A 16,406-nucleotide genomic window follows, 5' to 3' on the forward strand; every position below is an offset into this window, starting at 1 on the left:
GATGCTCAAGCTTTTTCCTACCAAACCATTTTCCTAGGTCTGCAGTACTCTGGGCATCCACTGCAGGCAAGTCACTATGCCCGGCACAGCAGCGGGTGGGCACTGTGGGCTTTCATTCATTTACAAACATTTATACGGTGTAACAGCAAGAGCACTGGTCAGAGCCTCAGAGCCCAGGTCCAGTCTGGGCTCAACTCTACTTTCTGAGTGACTCATTTTGGGGCTTCAGTTCCCCAGGTATAACAATGACTATAGTAAAACCTCCCCATCTCACTCGCTTTGGGGTGGTTGTGAGGATTTCATGAGATAATAAAATGGAAGGGCCTTGAAAATGATAAGCTATAGTTCATGAAAACCTTCACATCCATTATGCCATTGAATCCTCATGATATTCAGGGGAAGGAGACTAGACTTGTAAAGAGGCATTAGGGACCATCTGTCCCCCGCCGCCCCAGCCGCACACACCCATGCATTGAACAGATGAGACTGCTGAAGGGAAAGGACTCACCCAAAGTCACACACAGAGTCGGTGGCTACACTGGGACAAGATCCTAGGTCTTCCAACTTGTAGCCAGTGCCTCTCTGAGAACCAGAAGGCCCTCCATAATGCAAACTACTGCTACTGGGAAGTTCTGAACCCAGACTGCCTGGATTGAAATGCTGCTCCACCATTTCTTAATTCACAGTAACTACCTTCTAGCTGAATATGTGGGAACTGAGTATGATAATCCATGACAAGCACTAGCACAGTGCCTGCTACATAGCTCACTGAATGTCAGCTATTATGATTGGTATTAGAGAGGGAAGGTAGTGTTGTGACCAGTCGATAGCTGGGGAAGCTGAGGCAGAGGCTTCTCTGAGTATCAGAGCCAGGACCTGAGCCAGCACTCTTGTCAAGAATGCAGGCAGCCTCTCTGAAAACTGCAAAGTACCAAACAAAGGTGAAATGCAACTAATTCATAGTATCATCACCGACACCAGGCTCATGCATTTATAGTCTGCAGAGGGCAGCAGGGACAGCCAGGTTTCCTGAGGAGGATTCAGGAGGAACTCTTCAAAATGAGGATGGAAAGCCTCTTGCTGAGAAACGAGGTATCTGTGAGGACACTGGGCCAGCCAACCACTCAGTAGTGTTTCAGGAATTATGAATCTTAGTTTGGGGATTTGGGTGGAAAGCAACTTCAGTCCTGGAGTTTTTCTCTCTATCAGCTAGCTACAGGCCTGGGCAGGTCCCTGTTGGAAGGAAGTCAACCTCCTCCCCTCAAGGAGGAAGGGCTCCCCCATCTGTGGTCTCTGCGGCATTGTGCTCTCTGAATTCCAGGCTGTCAGTCTCACTGCCGAGCGCCCAGGATGCTTAGCCTGTAGATTGTTTTGTTAGGTTTCTCCGACAATTAATTTGGAAATTACCCAGCTACCTGCAGCCTCTCCCAGGTGTTCTGTAAACTATGGGCCTGCCGCTGCAGCTTTGCCTCTGTGGGACCAATGCTGGCTGAAGCAGAGAGGGCCAGGGTGGGGTGACAGAAGGCATGGCCCCATGATGGTAGGGCTTGTTTTGAGCCACAGCTAGTCCCCCTCAGCTTTGATATTAACCTCCCCCCTCCCCCACTTTGTAGGGGCTGAAGCAACCAGATCTACACACTTCACGGACATTATCTTGAAGCCTTGCATGATCTGGAAGATGCTCCCTGCTCAGAGTCCCAAAGAGAGTCGACTCCCTGGGAGCTCCAGTCAAAAGTAACACACAAGTCTCCTGGTTCCCATATCCAGGGAGAGCAAATCCTCAGACTTGGATTCCTTCTGTTGGGGACTTGGTTAGACCTTCCTTGAAGGCCAGTGCCCCCCATGCAAAGGTCATGTGACCTTGATCCAGCTATCTCCTCTTCTCAGACCTCAGTTTCCTCATCTGAAAAATGCAGCTGAAACCTGCTGCCTCCAGAGCAGTTGTGAGGATCCAAAGAGTTAATGTTTGTGAATGTGCTTAGTACACCCTCACCACTGGTTCTTTGAGCTTTTCGGGATTGTTATCAGTCAGCTGCGCTACTGCTAAGGCACTTGAAGGTGGGAAAGAGCAATGGTGTGGTGAGGAGCCCTGGGCTGGGGTATAAGATGTTAACTCAATGTGCAACCATGGCAAGTCCCTTCTGGTCTTTGGTTTCTATCTTCTGTAAAGCAAGAGGTACAACTATATAACTTCTAAGCTCCACATTTATTTATAAGAATGGCAAGGGCAGTCTCAAAGGGAACAAACCAAGAATCAGTTTTCTCTTATCACCTTCTCTATCAGTTAGGATGCATTTGGCTGTAAGAAACAGAAAGCCCAACCAAAGGAGGCTTAAACTTGAGGGACATTTATTATCGCTAATGATAGGAGCCCACAAGTATAATGGTTCCAGGGTTGGCTCTGTCAGTGGCTCAGAGATGTCATCAGACACCCAGGTTCTCCCCACCTTTCTGCTCTACCGTCCTCAGCAGGTTGGCTTGCTCTCTTAGGATGGTCCCTTTCAGGTCCAACACAGCTGCTATACTTCCAGGTGTCATGTAAAAACAACATCCAGAAGTAGGAAATGAAAAGGCTTTTTCTCTTCCCCTGTCTCTTTTTAAAAACCAAACCCATTGCTGTCAAGTTGATTTCAGCTCATAACAACAAAGCAGAACAGAGTAGGACAGAATAGAACTGCCCCATAGGAGCCCTGGTGGCACAGTGGTTAAGTGCTCAGCTGCTAACTGAAAGGTTGGCAGTTCGAACCCACCCAGTGGATCTGCAGGAGAAAGATGTGGCAGTCTGCTTCCGTAAAGGTTATAGCCTTGGAAACTCCATGGGGCAATTCTACTTCAACTCAATGGCAATGTTTTTGTTTGTTTTTTTCCTCTTTTTAAGAGCAGAGAAATGTTTCCCTTCAGAAGCCCCCAGGAGACTTTCTTGGATGTCTCATTGGCCAGGAATGGATTTTGTGCCTGTTTCTAAATCAATCACTGGCAAGAGTGATGTTTACCTTAGACAAGTCAAGACTAACCCTTTGGGATAGACAAGAGGCAAAACTTCTTCTAAAGCACTTGACCAACTGAAAGCTGGACAAAGTCAGGGTGCTGTGAGCAAAGAGTCGGAATCAACTGGACAGCAATAGGTTTTTATTTTTGTTTTGATGAGCAAAGAAGGGGGAAGATGGCTGAGTAGACAACTGTAGTGTCACAACCTTCTTGAATATGCCAGAAAAGGAGTAGATTGTGTGGTTTTTGTCCAGAGTTGCTCACCGTAGAGTTGTCCTCAACATGGTCCTTCCAGTGGCTCTCAGCTCTACCACCATAACTCCTGCACGTGGTCCCATGGTGGGGCACCATTCTTTCTTTATGAGCACAGGGCAGAGAAAGTGTGGGCAGGCTCCACTTTACACAAGGTTGGACAACTGTATGAAGCTTTGCTGAAAAGTTGCAGTGTTACATGGGAGGGGAATTTTTTTTTTTCTTTTTGGGAATATATATAACAAAACATACACCAATTCAACCATTTGGAGGGGAACTTTTGAAAACATTGTACAGATATACTTAAGAGACCCTTGAAAGGACTGCTTAGGAATGAGCAGTCTCTGGTCCTGAGGTCTGGACCTCTCTGACTGATGCTTGGATGAGTCACACTGTTGTGGAGGGGAGCACTAAGGGAAACATGGAGACCTCTTAAGAGGTTGGGGCTGTGATCCAGTAGAGAGACGATGGGGCTCCTACAAGGCTAGTGGCCTTAGAGGGATGAAATGGGGTTGAGTGGTTCCTGGAGAGGGAATGATTAGAGCAAATGCATGGTGATAGGAATGTGTGGGGGTGTCTGGGGAGCAGCAAGTGGTGTGTTTGGCTGGAGCCTAGGGGTGCAGGAAGGGCAGCTATGGGAGCTGAGGCTGGGAAGAGGTTGGCATCGGGGTCACGAGGGTTCTGAGGATCAGGTGAAGAGCCTTTTCCTGCAGACGGCAAGAAGTCTGCTCCCATGGGACTGGAGCTCAGCCTCAGAAAGGTGAGGCTGGCAGTGGGGGCAGAATGGAGGGAGGAGACAGGGACACCCATGGGGCGGCTCTGGCTAACAGTGGTGAGAGCGAGGTAGGGGGTAAGCTTTCCTAGGCTGTGGTTCTCACATTTTACCTCTGGGTTGCTGAAAGCCTCCACACCAGAAAAATCATGGCTGGGGCTCTGCTCTGCCCACACCTGGGAGAAGCAACTCCAGGTTCTCAGTGAGACAGGCAGGGCTGAGATCTACCCCATTCTGCCTTCCCAATCCTGTCCTCACCCTGGGAGGGGCTGGCTGCTGATCCCCAGCCTCCCTGACGACAATGCTCCTGCCCGCCTAACTCTTCTAGCCTGAGCTGGAAATCTGAGTTGGGGTTCTCCGGAGAGGAGGTCCGGGGCTGATGAGGGGACAGGGAACTCCAAAGAGAGCAGATTATCCACCTCTCCTGAGGCCAAACAGCAAAGACCACTCCGGGAGCTCTGCAAAGGCCTGGGAGAGGAGATGCAGGAGAGAGGACAAGGAGGGACCAGGCACCAAGCTCACTGGACCCTCCCTCCTCCTGCCCCATTCTTTTCTTTTGTTTACTACTCAGTTTTGACTGAGAAGCACTGACCCGATGGCTTTTCTTGTAGGTGGTTCTAAGCTATTTATTTACCCAGTCAAGGCTCAGTTTGCCCATTCATACAATGGAAGCTCTAACAGGGCAGTCCCCCAAGCTGCACCCCACCTCTGCCTGATTACTTCATCTTCTACATTGCTTTTATTAAGATGATAACTAAATGCAGTCTCCCCTCTGGGAGGCATAGATTCTGATCCAGGCTTGGACATTTACAGTGGTAAGATCTTGGGCAAGTCTTGTGGCCCTTCTTTGGCCCTGTAGAGAAGCTGTGCACACACTCTGGGTATTCCTATCTATTGCTATTATTGAGAATAGATGTGAGCCAGCTCCCACCCACTGGTCAGCGTTTCTCAGAACAGGATGAGCACAGACCCAAGTTCTCGGAAAGGTGTGTGTGTTTGGGGTGGGGGAGGAGTCATTAGGACTCCGAGGGCCTTAGCCAGTCGAAGGGGGCACTTAACATGCTCGAACAGAGAATCCCTCAGCCCAAACTGACTCAGACATAGGGACCCCTTCCTGCTGGTAACTACATCCTGGGAAGAAAGCCTTCTTTTTCTCCTAAACAGCCAACTATCCCAGACTCAGGGACAGAGCTGAGGTATCAGAGGCCAAGTTTATTCCCCACATGGGAAATGACATACGCTTGAGGGTGGAGAGCACAGATATCAGAGCACAAGTTCCCAAAAGTGCCTCAGCTGGGAGTCAGAAGCCTGGGTTCCTAAAAAATTTCCTACACTGGCTCTAATTGGAGCCCAGCTTTCAAGATGCTTTCAGGTACATTCCAGTTGAATGTTATTGTCGCAGTCACCCGTAAGGCTGGAAAGATGAGGCGAAGAGGTGAGAGGCACTCGAAAGCCTGCTCAGCCTAAGTTTCAGGACCTAGAAAGAAAGTCACCCAAAGGAGGAGGCACAGTGCTCCACCTCGGCCCTCTTGCCTCTCTGCAGCCAGAGCCACAAGGCAGGCTGCAGTGCTGGGATTCTTGGCCAGAAACAAGAAATTATTCTGGGGTCTCGGATCTCAACAACATGAAACATTTTTCATTTCTCCAAAGTTCTGCCTCTTTGCCCAGGCATAGGAGTCACCTGAGGAATTTGCTGAAATGCAGATTCTGGTCTAATAAAATGCCAGGAAATGCCTGTTAGTCAGTCCATGGCCCGACACCGAGGCCTCAGGGCCTCAGCCTTTTGTGTAAAATGGCACGGAGGGCATGCCTCCTGCTCCAAGCCTCTCTGCAGCCCCTCTTCTAGCCCGTACAGAAGTGCGCCCCAGATTCAAACCATCAAAAGAGAAAACCAAAAAACCAAGCCCATTGCCATCGAATCGATTCCGACTCATAGTGACCCTATAGGACAGAGCATATGGTTTCCAAGGAGTGCCTGGTGGACTTGAACTGCCAACCTTTTGGTTAGCAGCCATAGCTCTTAACCATTACTCCACCAGGGTTTCCATCAAAACAGAGGGGTTAAAAAATGTAAGGCTGAAAGGGGTCTGGTCCTAGTTTTACAGATGGTGAAACTGAGTCCCACCCAATGCAGGCAAGAACTTGTTCAATATCTCACAGCAATTTGGTGACAAAGCAAAGACTCAGGTCTCCTGTATGCAGTGAGGGGATGGGCAAGGAGAAAGGGCTAGAAAAGATACTCTCTGAGGTGTTAATCTTGTTTTCTCTGGGTCAACTATGGGTTCCTTTAAATTTTTTGTTTGCCTACCTGTATTTTTTCACAATGACCATGTACCAACTTTGTAAAAAGAAAAAAAAAATTTAATAAAATTTTCACAAAGTTTGTAGTAAATGAAATTATGTTTATGAATGGGCTCGGTAAAGGGTAAGGTACACAGAGCAGCTTCGTGTCACCGGTATCTAGTTGACTTCAAATCGCCCAGAAGTCATTTCAATAAGGTTCTCCTCACTCTTCTCAGTACACGAGTCACCGAGAGGAGGCGGAGGGCCAGCGCCGCTGCCAAGGCCAACCACGGCGAGCGGCTTCCTGCTCCAGCTTGGCCTCGATGGTTGAGCCGCTTGCCCCGAGCGCTGCCCGCGGGAATCTTTCCCGGAACAAGTCCGGGAAGAAGGTTCCCACCTCTATTTTTGTAGTAAAAGACCTCGGGCCAAGTCGGCTTTTGTTGCTGGTTTCCTAACTTTAATTGCAAGCAAAGTTAATTTGTGAGAAAATAAATGTTACAGCTCTGGGACGAATGCTAACGAGCCTTGGGCAATTAGGTAAGAACCTAGCTAATTGCGCCCAGCCCGGGGCGCCTGCACACGACGCTGGGAGTGCAGGGCCCAGAGAGCGGCAAAAGATTTTTGTTTTTATAAGAGAAAGAAAAAGACGGAGAAAAAGAATGAAAAAGACACGCACCTTCCATCTCTAAGTCCTCAGATTGGGAACTGGGAGGTCCTGTTCCGCGATTTGGGGTCGCCTGAGTTGGAACGCTCCCCGACGCGGCAGTGGAAGGTTTTCAGGATCTGAGAGGCCGCGTGTTCTGGAGGGTCTGCCCGTGGCCCGCTGTGGCTCAGCCCGGGTGGCGCGCACCGTCTTGGAGGAGCTCCCTCTGCCCGGCCCGGTGGCGCGCCAGCTCTGGGTGTCGTCAGCCGGAAGGGAAGCGGAGAAAGGTTGTCTCTGCCTTCAACGCCTCGATCCTCGCGGGTGTCTGCCCCTCCCGCTGTGCGCAAGGTTTTCGCCCCGCAGCTGCCTAGCGCTCCCGGAGCGCCTCTCGTTTTTGGCATAATCTCACCTCTTCGCCACAAAGCCTCCCTCGCCCAGCCTAGTCTGTCGCCCAAGCTAACAAGGAGTGTGGGGGGCAAAGACGCCCGCGCTTTCCCCCTCCATCTTTTCCCTTCCCTGGGCTTTTTACCGAGACGCTCCAGGAGGCTTCGTGTCAAGGCAGCGCTTTTTAAAATTTTAAAGTCGTTCCTCGCTCCTATGCCCTAAACTTTACATTTTACAAAGGTTTTCCCCTTCCCTGTCTCATTTAACCTTAGGAGGATCCTGTGAGTTCGGGGTCAAGAATTCCTATTTTTACAAATAAGGACAGAAGATGAACCGAACTTAGCAAGTTTAAGGTCACAGCTTGTTAATGGCGCTGCCAAAGCGCTTGACTTCTTAGGAATCAGGAAAACAGAAAGGCTCAACTCCTGCGCTAGCTGGCTGTAGAGACCTCGCTTCTCCCGCCAAAATTCTGCAGTTGGGTTCTAGCAGTCACAGACGAACTCCCCGGATGGAAGGCTCTCAACTCCAGGCTCCTGCTAACTAGGCGAGGCATTCTGATCTCTGTGCCTGGGAGAGGCAGCCTTCCTAACTGCACATCGAGAACCTTGAATTGCAGACCTGCAAGGATGAGGGAGGCCTAAATCCTCTGACAAGTCCAGAGTCACAGGGCTGGGTCTGGAATCTGAACCCCCTAGGGCCAGGGTCAGTGCTCCAACTGCCTCCTGCCTTCAGGTTATTTACTGCCACCAAAGCCACGGAGAACCACCACCTGTCGCTGCACTGTCCAATACCGTAGCCATTAGCCACACATGGTTATCAAGTACTGGGAATGTGGCTCGGCCAAATTTAGATGAGCTGTTAAGTGCAAAACACACACCAGATGTGGAATCACTGGTATTAAAACAGTAAAGGAGCGCAATGATTTTACATGGATTATATATCAAAATAATACTTTGGATATGGGGCTAAATACATTTTAAAAATTATTCTCATGTTTCTTATTTTATTAACGTGGCTACTAGAAATTTTAAAACTACCTATGTGGTTTACATTACATGTCTATCCGACAGTAGCGATTTAGACAAATCCCCGTGTGGACTGAACCATGTTCACATGTCTTTGTAAACAGGACAGTGCAGTGGCCAAAATTAAAAACCACCAATAGCTTTCATACAGTCTTCTTTTTCATCCTTCCCTACCAAGTCAACCAGTCAAAAACGAGGCTGTGTTTCACTTGCCAGAACTCACACACTCAAAGGCTTTTATTAAAACAGTTCATCTAAACACTCAGTTTTACCTGACAGCAGCCTGCTGAGCCTCTGAAATATTTAACGCTGGCATTTTTTTGCTCCCTAATGGACACTTACACAATTTCCCAAGAGAAAGGTGGGAAAACGGTTGGATTTTCTGATTTTGGTCAGTCTGCTGTTTGAAGAAAATCAAACAAGCAAACAAACAAAACAAAGTTAGAAAATCGAGTTTCTTTCTAAAGCTTACTTCACTGATCATCTCAATTAATTTTTCTTTCCTTTCTGCATCCGACAACAGCTAAGGTGCAGCAGAAGGTGCCAGGGTTCAAAGAGCCAAACCGTTCCACTGAAAGCTGTCACTATGGGGCTCCTTTTTCCTGAGTCTTCTCATCTTTAGATTTTAATTAGCCTATTGGATGCAGAGCTGCTTGATGAAGAGTGGACAGTGGTCAGATGTATTTTAAGCCTGCCTCACTGGCAAACCAGAGTTACGTCCTGGCCGTAATCGCTGTGGAGTGGCCAGCACATTCTGCTGGAAAGATTCAAGTAACTACAATACAATCGCTGCCCAAAGGGAATCTTGGGACTTTAGGTTAGACGCTTGCCATGCGCTCTGTTTAGCGTCCTCGGAGTAGGAGGTAGGCTCTGGGTACCGCTTGGACACCGCCAAATATCCAGGGTGGCACCCGCGATGATGGGGCCCTTAACATCAAATAGTGGGGGAATACAACTGTGCAGCCCTCTTGTGTAACAAAAGGGGAGACTGGGACGGGTTACGGGACTGGGCCAACATCACACCGGAGCGAAGGCACACTGAAGCTAGGTCTGCGGCTATCAGCGGCAAGGAAAACCAGCCCACGATCATGCAGAGTGGATTATATATATATATATGAAAGGCTCCTTCTGCAAACCTGGCCTCACTTTAAGGGGAAGGAAGGCTGCCTTTTACTGTAGTAACATAGTCAAAGGCACAAGAGGCCTGAGTTCCGCGCAGCACCGGGAAGGGTGAAACTGTATGATTTCCCAGAATTCGGATCCTGGGCTCTGGTGTAGGCAGTACGAGACTTCGCTTTATCGCCAAGAACCCTACTCGGTAGGCGGTGAGAAAGGTATGTCCTTTGGGAGTTTGCCCTACCGACTGTCCCTTGTCCCAGTCCGTCGGGTCGCGGCTGCCTCTCCCCACCTCCTCCCGTTTACAAAGCGAACTCGGTGTGTAATCGCTGCGCCAGGGGCATGCGCCTCTCCTGCCCGCTCAGCCCCTTCCGCAAAAAGTAAAACAGAGCTCCCAGTTTGGTCCTTTATGCAGCTGTGTCCTCAGGCCGCGTGGAAACTTAGTTCGTGTGGACTGCCGAGATGTCTAAGAGTTTTCGTCCCTAACTCTCGGCTCACATGGCGGACACGAACCGATCCACCCCGCCAGGATAGGCGGCCGCATGCCGAGCGTGGTAGGAGCCTCCACTGCCCGCCCCCAACTGCCCGCCAGGATTGTAGCAGGGCCCCAGGGCTCCGAACTGGGCGGGCGATGTGCGCCCGTAGAAATCCACTGTGCCCTCGACACCGCCCCCGCCTCCACCTGCTGCGGGCGAGCCGGGCCCCGCCAGGCGGCTAGCGGCGGCGAAGAGCGCTCCGCCCGCGCCCTGCGGGTACGCGCCGTCGGGGCCCGCATAGGCGGCTGCGTAGGCCGCGGGGTTGGCCGGCCGAGTCCCAGCGCAGCCGGCGGGCTGGTAGCCGGTGGTCGTGGCGGGAGCGCCGGCCGAGGCAAAGGCGCAGGACCCGGCGGACCCCGACGGCGCGGGGCCCAGTTCGGGGCTGAGCGGCCGCTCGGGCATCAGGCCGAAGACGCGGCACGGGCCTGGAGACGCCGCGGGGTAGTAGACCGGGGGCGGCGCGGCGAGCGGCGGCGGCGCGTACCCCGCGTAGACGGCGCCCGGGTAGGGCGGGCGCGCGGCGGGCACAGCGCCCGGGAAGATGGCGGCAGCGGCGGCGGCGGCGGCGGCGGCTGCGGCGGCGGCCGCGTCGTGCATGTAGGCCGGGTAGGTGGAGAGGTCCGAGCGCTTGAAGCGCTTGCGGCGGCGCAGGAAGCTGCCGCTCTCGAACATGTCCTCGGCGTTAGGGTCGAGCGCCCAGTAGTTGCCCTTGCCCGGGCGGCCGGCCTCGCGCGGGATCTTGAGGAAGCAGTCGTTGAGCGTGAGGTTGTGGCGGATGCTGTTCTGCCACTTCTTGGGGTTGTCGCGGTAGAAGGGGAAGCGCTCAGTGATGAACTTGTAGATGCCGCCCAGCGTCAGGCGGCGCTCGGGCGCGTGCGCTATGGCCATGGCGATGAGCGCGATGTAGCTGTAGGGCGGCTTCCCGCGCTGCAGGGGGCGCTTGCGCCGCCGCCCGCCTGCGCCCCGGCCCGTGCCGTCCGCCAGGACCCCGGCCCCCACCACCGCCTCGCTGCGCTCCTCCTTCACAACCGCCAGCGCCTCGGGCTGCGGCGGCGGGGGCGGCGGCGGCGGCGGCGGGGGCGGCCCACTCTCGGCGGTCATGGCGCGCTCTGCCGGCGCCCCCGAGACGTCCGCGCCGCTGGCCGCTGTCTAGGGTCAGAGGGATGGCGCGCCTGGGAGACGCGGATCCGAGGTGCGGGGGACCACGACGGGGGTGCAGGGCCCTTCTGCAGAGAGTTCTTGGGTCCCAGCGGGCCGGCACCGGGAGACTACAGCTTCCTCGGCAGATACGCTGGGGACTCGGCCCCCGCTGTCTCCCGACCGGCGCGGCTCAGGCTCAGGAATGTATCCCTCGTCGAGGCTTTGCTCGTGTTCCGGTGCTCGAGACCAGGTGGCGGCTCAGGAACCGGGATTAGCCCCCAGCGCCGGCTAAGAGGTCCTTCGCGCGCTGGTGCCAGGAGGTCACGGGCCCGGGCGCGCCAGGAGATAGTTTCCCGGCCTGGGGCAGCTGCAGCTGGTTTGGGGTCCCCGCTGGTCCCAGGTTGCCCGGCGAGGTCGTGCGCGCGGAGGAGGCTGCGAGTTCGAAGCGAGAGCAGTTAAGCCAGGCGCGGCGTGTTCGGGAGAGGGCCGCCCATGCTGCGCCCCCGGTGGCGGAGGCTGCGGGCTGCGCCGCGGGAAGGGAGGCGAGACCCAGCGGCGAGGTCGGGTGGCGGGCCCAGGAGGGCGGCCGCTGATGCGTCCTTCCGCGCCTTGGGACTCTAACCGCCGCGCTGTGCTGCTAGCTCCGGGACCACTTGCTAAAAGCTGCGGGGCGCACACCGGCCGGCTCCTCCCTCCACCGGCTTCTCCTTAAAGGCGCGGAGAAATTTGGGGCGGCGCCCGCTCCTGCCCGCCCCCCGACTACCCACTCCCTCCCCCCAATCCCGGGCGCACCTCCGCAGGTGGCGGCGCAGCAGGAGCCTCTCAGCGACAGGCAGGGAGGGTACTAGGAGATCCCTCGGGCAGGCTTTTCTGCCGCCAACTGGGAGACTGAGGCCGGGAGAGGCCAGGGACTGGCTCCGGAGACCTCAGCGGCTGAACGCAGAGCTTCAGGCCTTCTCCGGCTTCTGCAGAGGGCTGAGATCCGCAGGTGAAAGGAAGGACTTGCCTCGCTTTTCTGTCCTGAGAGGGTGAGAATTGGACCAGTTGGAAAAGGGCTGTTTTGCGCCGAGGGAGTGCTTGGTGCTTGTGGAATGGGGACGGGGAAGGAGAAGTCATTTGCTCCTTGTTTTTTTTTTTTTTTTTTTTTAACTGCCTCCCAAGGTCTTTTCAGCAGGATTTTCGACCCTAGTCAAGACTGCTTGCGCACACTCCATTCTCCAGTCCCCTCATTTTCCGGAGGAGGAATCCTAGGTCCAGAGAGGGTAAGCGACATGCCATGGTCTCACCGCGACTTGGCCGCTTAGCAGAGCCTCGAATCTGCTTCTTCAGTAGGGATGCGCTTCCCCGCGGTGTGCCCGAGGCAGACACTTTCCCTCCCTGAGCCACAGGTACCTCGAGTATTCGAAGGGTTTGGATCGTAAGAATCCTCCCACTGTCGATATTTAGGGGAAATCTTCCTCCTGTAATTATCCGTCTTTGGGCAACTCCAGACCCCTCTCTATAATGGAGAGTGGCACACGGCTTACAGGGGAAGATGGGAAAGCTCTTGCTCTTTCTTCTGCAACTCGCCCAGTCCAAGAGAGCTTCTGGTGGCTCCGAAGACCCCCCTACCCCCCCACCGCGGCTCTCACCAGGTGGGCGTGGGGGGAAGGGGCTGCGTCGGGTGGATGCATCTCCGAAGAGAAGGGGGCTAGCCCACTCGGCATTTTTGCTTCGTGGTTTTCAGGTTTTTGAGTCCTTTCCCTCTGGGCTCTGAAAGACTCCCCATGGCCATAGTCCCACTGGCCAGAGTCCTCTCTGCGGCCTCACAAGTTTTCTCCTTTGTGAGTTGGGGGCAGGAGGGCATATGCGGATCTCCGAGGCCCCTGTATCCTCAGATTCCTGGCCTTGGTGCCGGCTCCCGAGGCCCCAGTTAAAAATCAAAACCAAACCAAACACAGACCATTGAGTGGATTCCGACTCATAGCGACCCCGCAGGACACAGTAGAGCTGCCCCATAGAGTTTCCAAGGCTGTAAATCTTTCTGGAAGCGGACTGCCACATTTTCCTCTGACAAGCGGCTCTTGGCTTCAACAGCCGACCTTTCGGTTGGTAGCTGAGCACTTGAACCACTGCGCAACTAGGGCTCCCTTGGCCCCAGCTAGGACGCAGTTTTCCCTGGAGGCAGAGCTGTAGGAGCGCTGGCGATCCCAAGCAGAGGGCTCTGGCCAGAAGCAAGACGGCATGGCTTTCGCGGGTTTTCATCGTGTTCTTCGTGGCGCTGAGCCGGGGCAGGCTCAGTCCGGCCAAACGCTGGGCAGCTGATTTCGGGGGAACCGGGCAAAGAGCCGAGATCCGCGCTCCGCCTACCTGTGTGTGGAATCAGTCGCGCCGTTTTCTTGGTAGCCTCCTGCAGCCAAGGGGTGCTCCAGCAAACGGAGGGGGAGAGCTTTTCACTCGCTCAACAAAGTCTCATCTTCCCTTTTCGAAAGTAACGAAGATGTGAAAATCGAGGTGTCCTTCTATTTCGTTTTTTCTAAAGTGGGGAAAAAGAGAGAGGTTTCTATTTTAACGGGCTTATCTAATAAAAAAAAAAAAGCTGGGCTTCTGTGGTTCTTTGACTGTATTTCCAAGATTGTGAGATTTGGATTTCCACGTTTTAAATTCTGAAACCGTTGTCCTAACATCGCCGTTTCATACATCTTAAGGATGTGATTCTATAATTCTAAGATTCCATGACCAGGAGTCTAAATGCTTCGATTTTGATTATATTTCTGTGACTTTATGCTTCTGGTGGTCAAAGAATAAAAGCCTGGTCGTCATATTTTAAGATGCTCGGACTAAGATTTTGTGCCTGAAAATCTGATGCCTGCTACAGGAAGCTTCTGCTTCCTAGTTTTTAGATGTCTTTTTGCAGCTCTAAGATATAAATTATTTAATTTGAATTTCTGTCTAGGAATGCCTGATTGGAAATTTCAGGTTCAATAAATCAGCAACTCTTGTCCTCCTTAATTTCAAAATGTTAGTATTGAGTTCTGTAAATTCCAAGAATCTGGTTCTAATATTCAGAATCCTACGCTTTAGTAATCAGTCCCCCGACTTTTAAGGTTCAGCGACTATAGTTAAAAGTCTCCATGTCTCAGGATTTCTTGATTCTCTGTGTCTGGTGTTTGTGACCCAGTTGTTCTAGAATTCCGATTCTTCTTTCTCAGACTTTACTGCTACAGTGTGAGGGAGACCAAGATCTTAGCATCCTGAGACCAGAAGCCCCAGATCATGATTCTACAATCTTCATGAACAAAGGACACTAAGATCCTATTCCATAAATGTTTTATTCTAATAATGCATTTCTAAAATTCTATAATTTGAAGATTCTATGAATCCGTGATGTAAAATCCCCATTAAACAATTTAGTAAGTGCACAGGTCAGAGTGAACTGGGGCAGTTTACCCGTTTGGATCAAAACCATATGGAAAAGTCCCTACAGAGTCTGGGCATTTCCCTGCTTTTTCTGTTGTTTCCTACTGGGGGGTGGGGTGATCATGGTCAAGTCTTCCCCTCTTCTCTGATGCTGTGCTCCTTAACCTTTGAGGCATCACAGACCCTGCTGAGAATTACTTGAAAGCTACCAGGGTGGGTTCCAGCCCTGTAGACAGCTTTCCCAGTGTGGCAGAGGTGGATTCGTGTGACTGTGGGCGCCAGCAGTTGAGTTCCACTTGCTTTGGGCTGTGTTCTGCCCTGCGTGTATTCCCAACACCCCTTGGAGAAACCTGCCCAGTTGCAGACCGTTGTTTGTACAATTTTTTACAGTTTTCTTTCGTGGAATTTTTTTTGGGGGGAGGGGACTGGTGATCGTGGAAGACTCGGAGCTCTTCGGCGGCAACCACATTCGCAGGTTTGAGGTGACCTTGGAGGGTTTGTAAATAAAACAAGGGAGCTAAGGAGTCATGGAAAATTCCTCCACACCCCTGCCCCAGATGCCCTTCCTACGGACACCGAGATAATCCACTCTTCCGCTTAAGGAAATCTTGGAAATTCAAGCTGGAAGGAAACTAGGCCCAGATTGCGGAAGGGACTTGTTTAAAGGCGGCTACACCGGAGGGAAACTAAGGCTTTCTGACTTCACACTGCCCCCCTCCCCCTCGCCCCCCCTCCCTGGCCCCGCCGCAGGGCCCTCAGTTTTTCCTTAGTTTATTATGCCGAAGACCCCTGCAAGGCCACTCTCCTTCCAGGCCCCGGGGCTGGGTGCTCATCAATCAGATCCAAGAATCTAGTTACCAGTGGGAGCGTTGAAAGTGACCTGTGTTTGGATGACTCTGGGACAGTCTGTTTGGGATAGCGGGCTGTATGGCCCCAGAGGGCATAAGAGCTAGACACTGCCACACAGGGAGTCCGGCCACTCAGCCCTGTCTACGACTGCAGGCGTCGGTTTGTAACAGCGGGGCAAGTAAGGGCTCCGGCCTCCGGCTCGGTTCATAGCCTCCCTGGCCGACGTGAGGCATCGCTGCCCTTCTTAGGCTTCATTTGCGCCATCTGTGAAGTGGGGGACCCCCTACCACTCCCTCTCTTCCAGGAAGTCAAGAGGACGGAGTCGGCCGCATCGCCAAGCCATGATCGTTTTCTTCGCTTTTAAGGTTGTTCTCTGGCGAATTCTTGGACGTGGAAAAAGACAAGCCGCTGGGGAAAATTCAAACTGCTGCCGGCATGGGCCGAGGTGCCACCCTCGAGAAGTACTGGTTGACTAAAGGAGAACATTTCTCGTGAAGAAATGGAGATCCCGGGTCCGGAGGCCCCCACGGGCGTGGCCTGTCTCCCTCTCCGCGCTGCGGGGACCTCGGGAGCCGGTGGGGCCGCCCAGTGCTTACTCCGTGTCGCATTATTTAAACCCAGTGAACGGAGAAATATTATTCCGGCCGGACTGAGGAACTGGGACCCTGAAAGAGGGGGTCCCCCTGCCCCCCCACCCGCACCCCCACCCCCGCCCCCGCCCCCGCCCCGCCCCCACCCTACCCCCACCCCCACCCCCACCCCCAAGCCTTCTGGCTCACCGGGAGGAAGTGCCTGCCCCGAGTCCTCTCCCAACTCTGCCCACGAGTCCCAGGAGCAGGGAGCAAAGGAGGTGACTTGGAGATCGGAGTGACGATGGTGGCGACCGGAAGGGGTCACCGCTCTGAGAGGGCGCAGACTTATACCACTGCACAAGGCCCAGTGGGGGACTCGTGCTGCGATCTCGGCCCGTACCTCCACCTCCCAGGCTAGCTTCTCGCGTTTTGCGTTTCCCTTGGCCA

At 53.3% G+C, this 16,406-nt stretch overlaps 1 protein-coding gene across 1 annotated transcript; it reads right to left on the reverse strand.

The window, feature by feature from the left end:
• Window positions 1–9,957: 9,957 nt before the first annotated feature.
• Window positions 9,958–11,100, reverse strand: FOXE1 (forkhead box E1). The gene has a single exon (XM_003407578.2). It carries the CDS (start codon window positions 11,098–11,100, stop codon window positions 9,958–9,960), a length of 1,143 nt encoding a protein of 380 aa, XP_003407626.2.
• Between the last annotated feature and the right edge of the window lie 5,306 nt (window positions 11,101–16,406).

This window comes from Loxodonta africana, chromosome 9 (genome assembly GCF_030014295.1).
Source record: "Loxodonta africana isolate mLoxAfr1 chromosome 9, mLoxAfr1.hap2, whole genome shotgun sequence".
Taxonomy (NCBI): Eukaryota; Metazoa; Chordata; class Mammalia; order Proboscidea; family Elephantidae; genus Loxodonta; species Loxodonta africana.

What these genes read in the sequence shown, in the direction of transcription:
- FOXE1 (XM_003407578.2), bottom strand. Translation starts at nt 11,100, where the DNA reads ATGACCGCCGAGAGTGGGCCGCCCCCGCCGCCGCCGCCGCCGCCCCCG.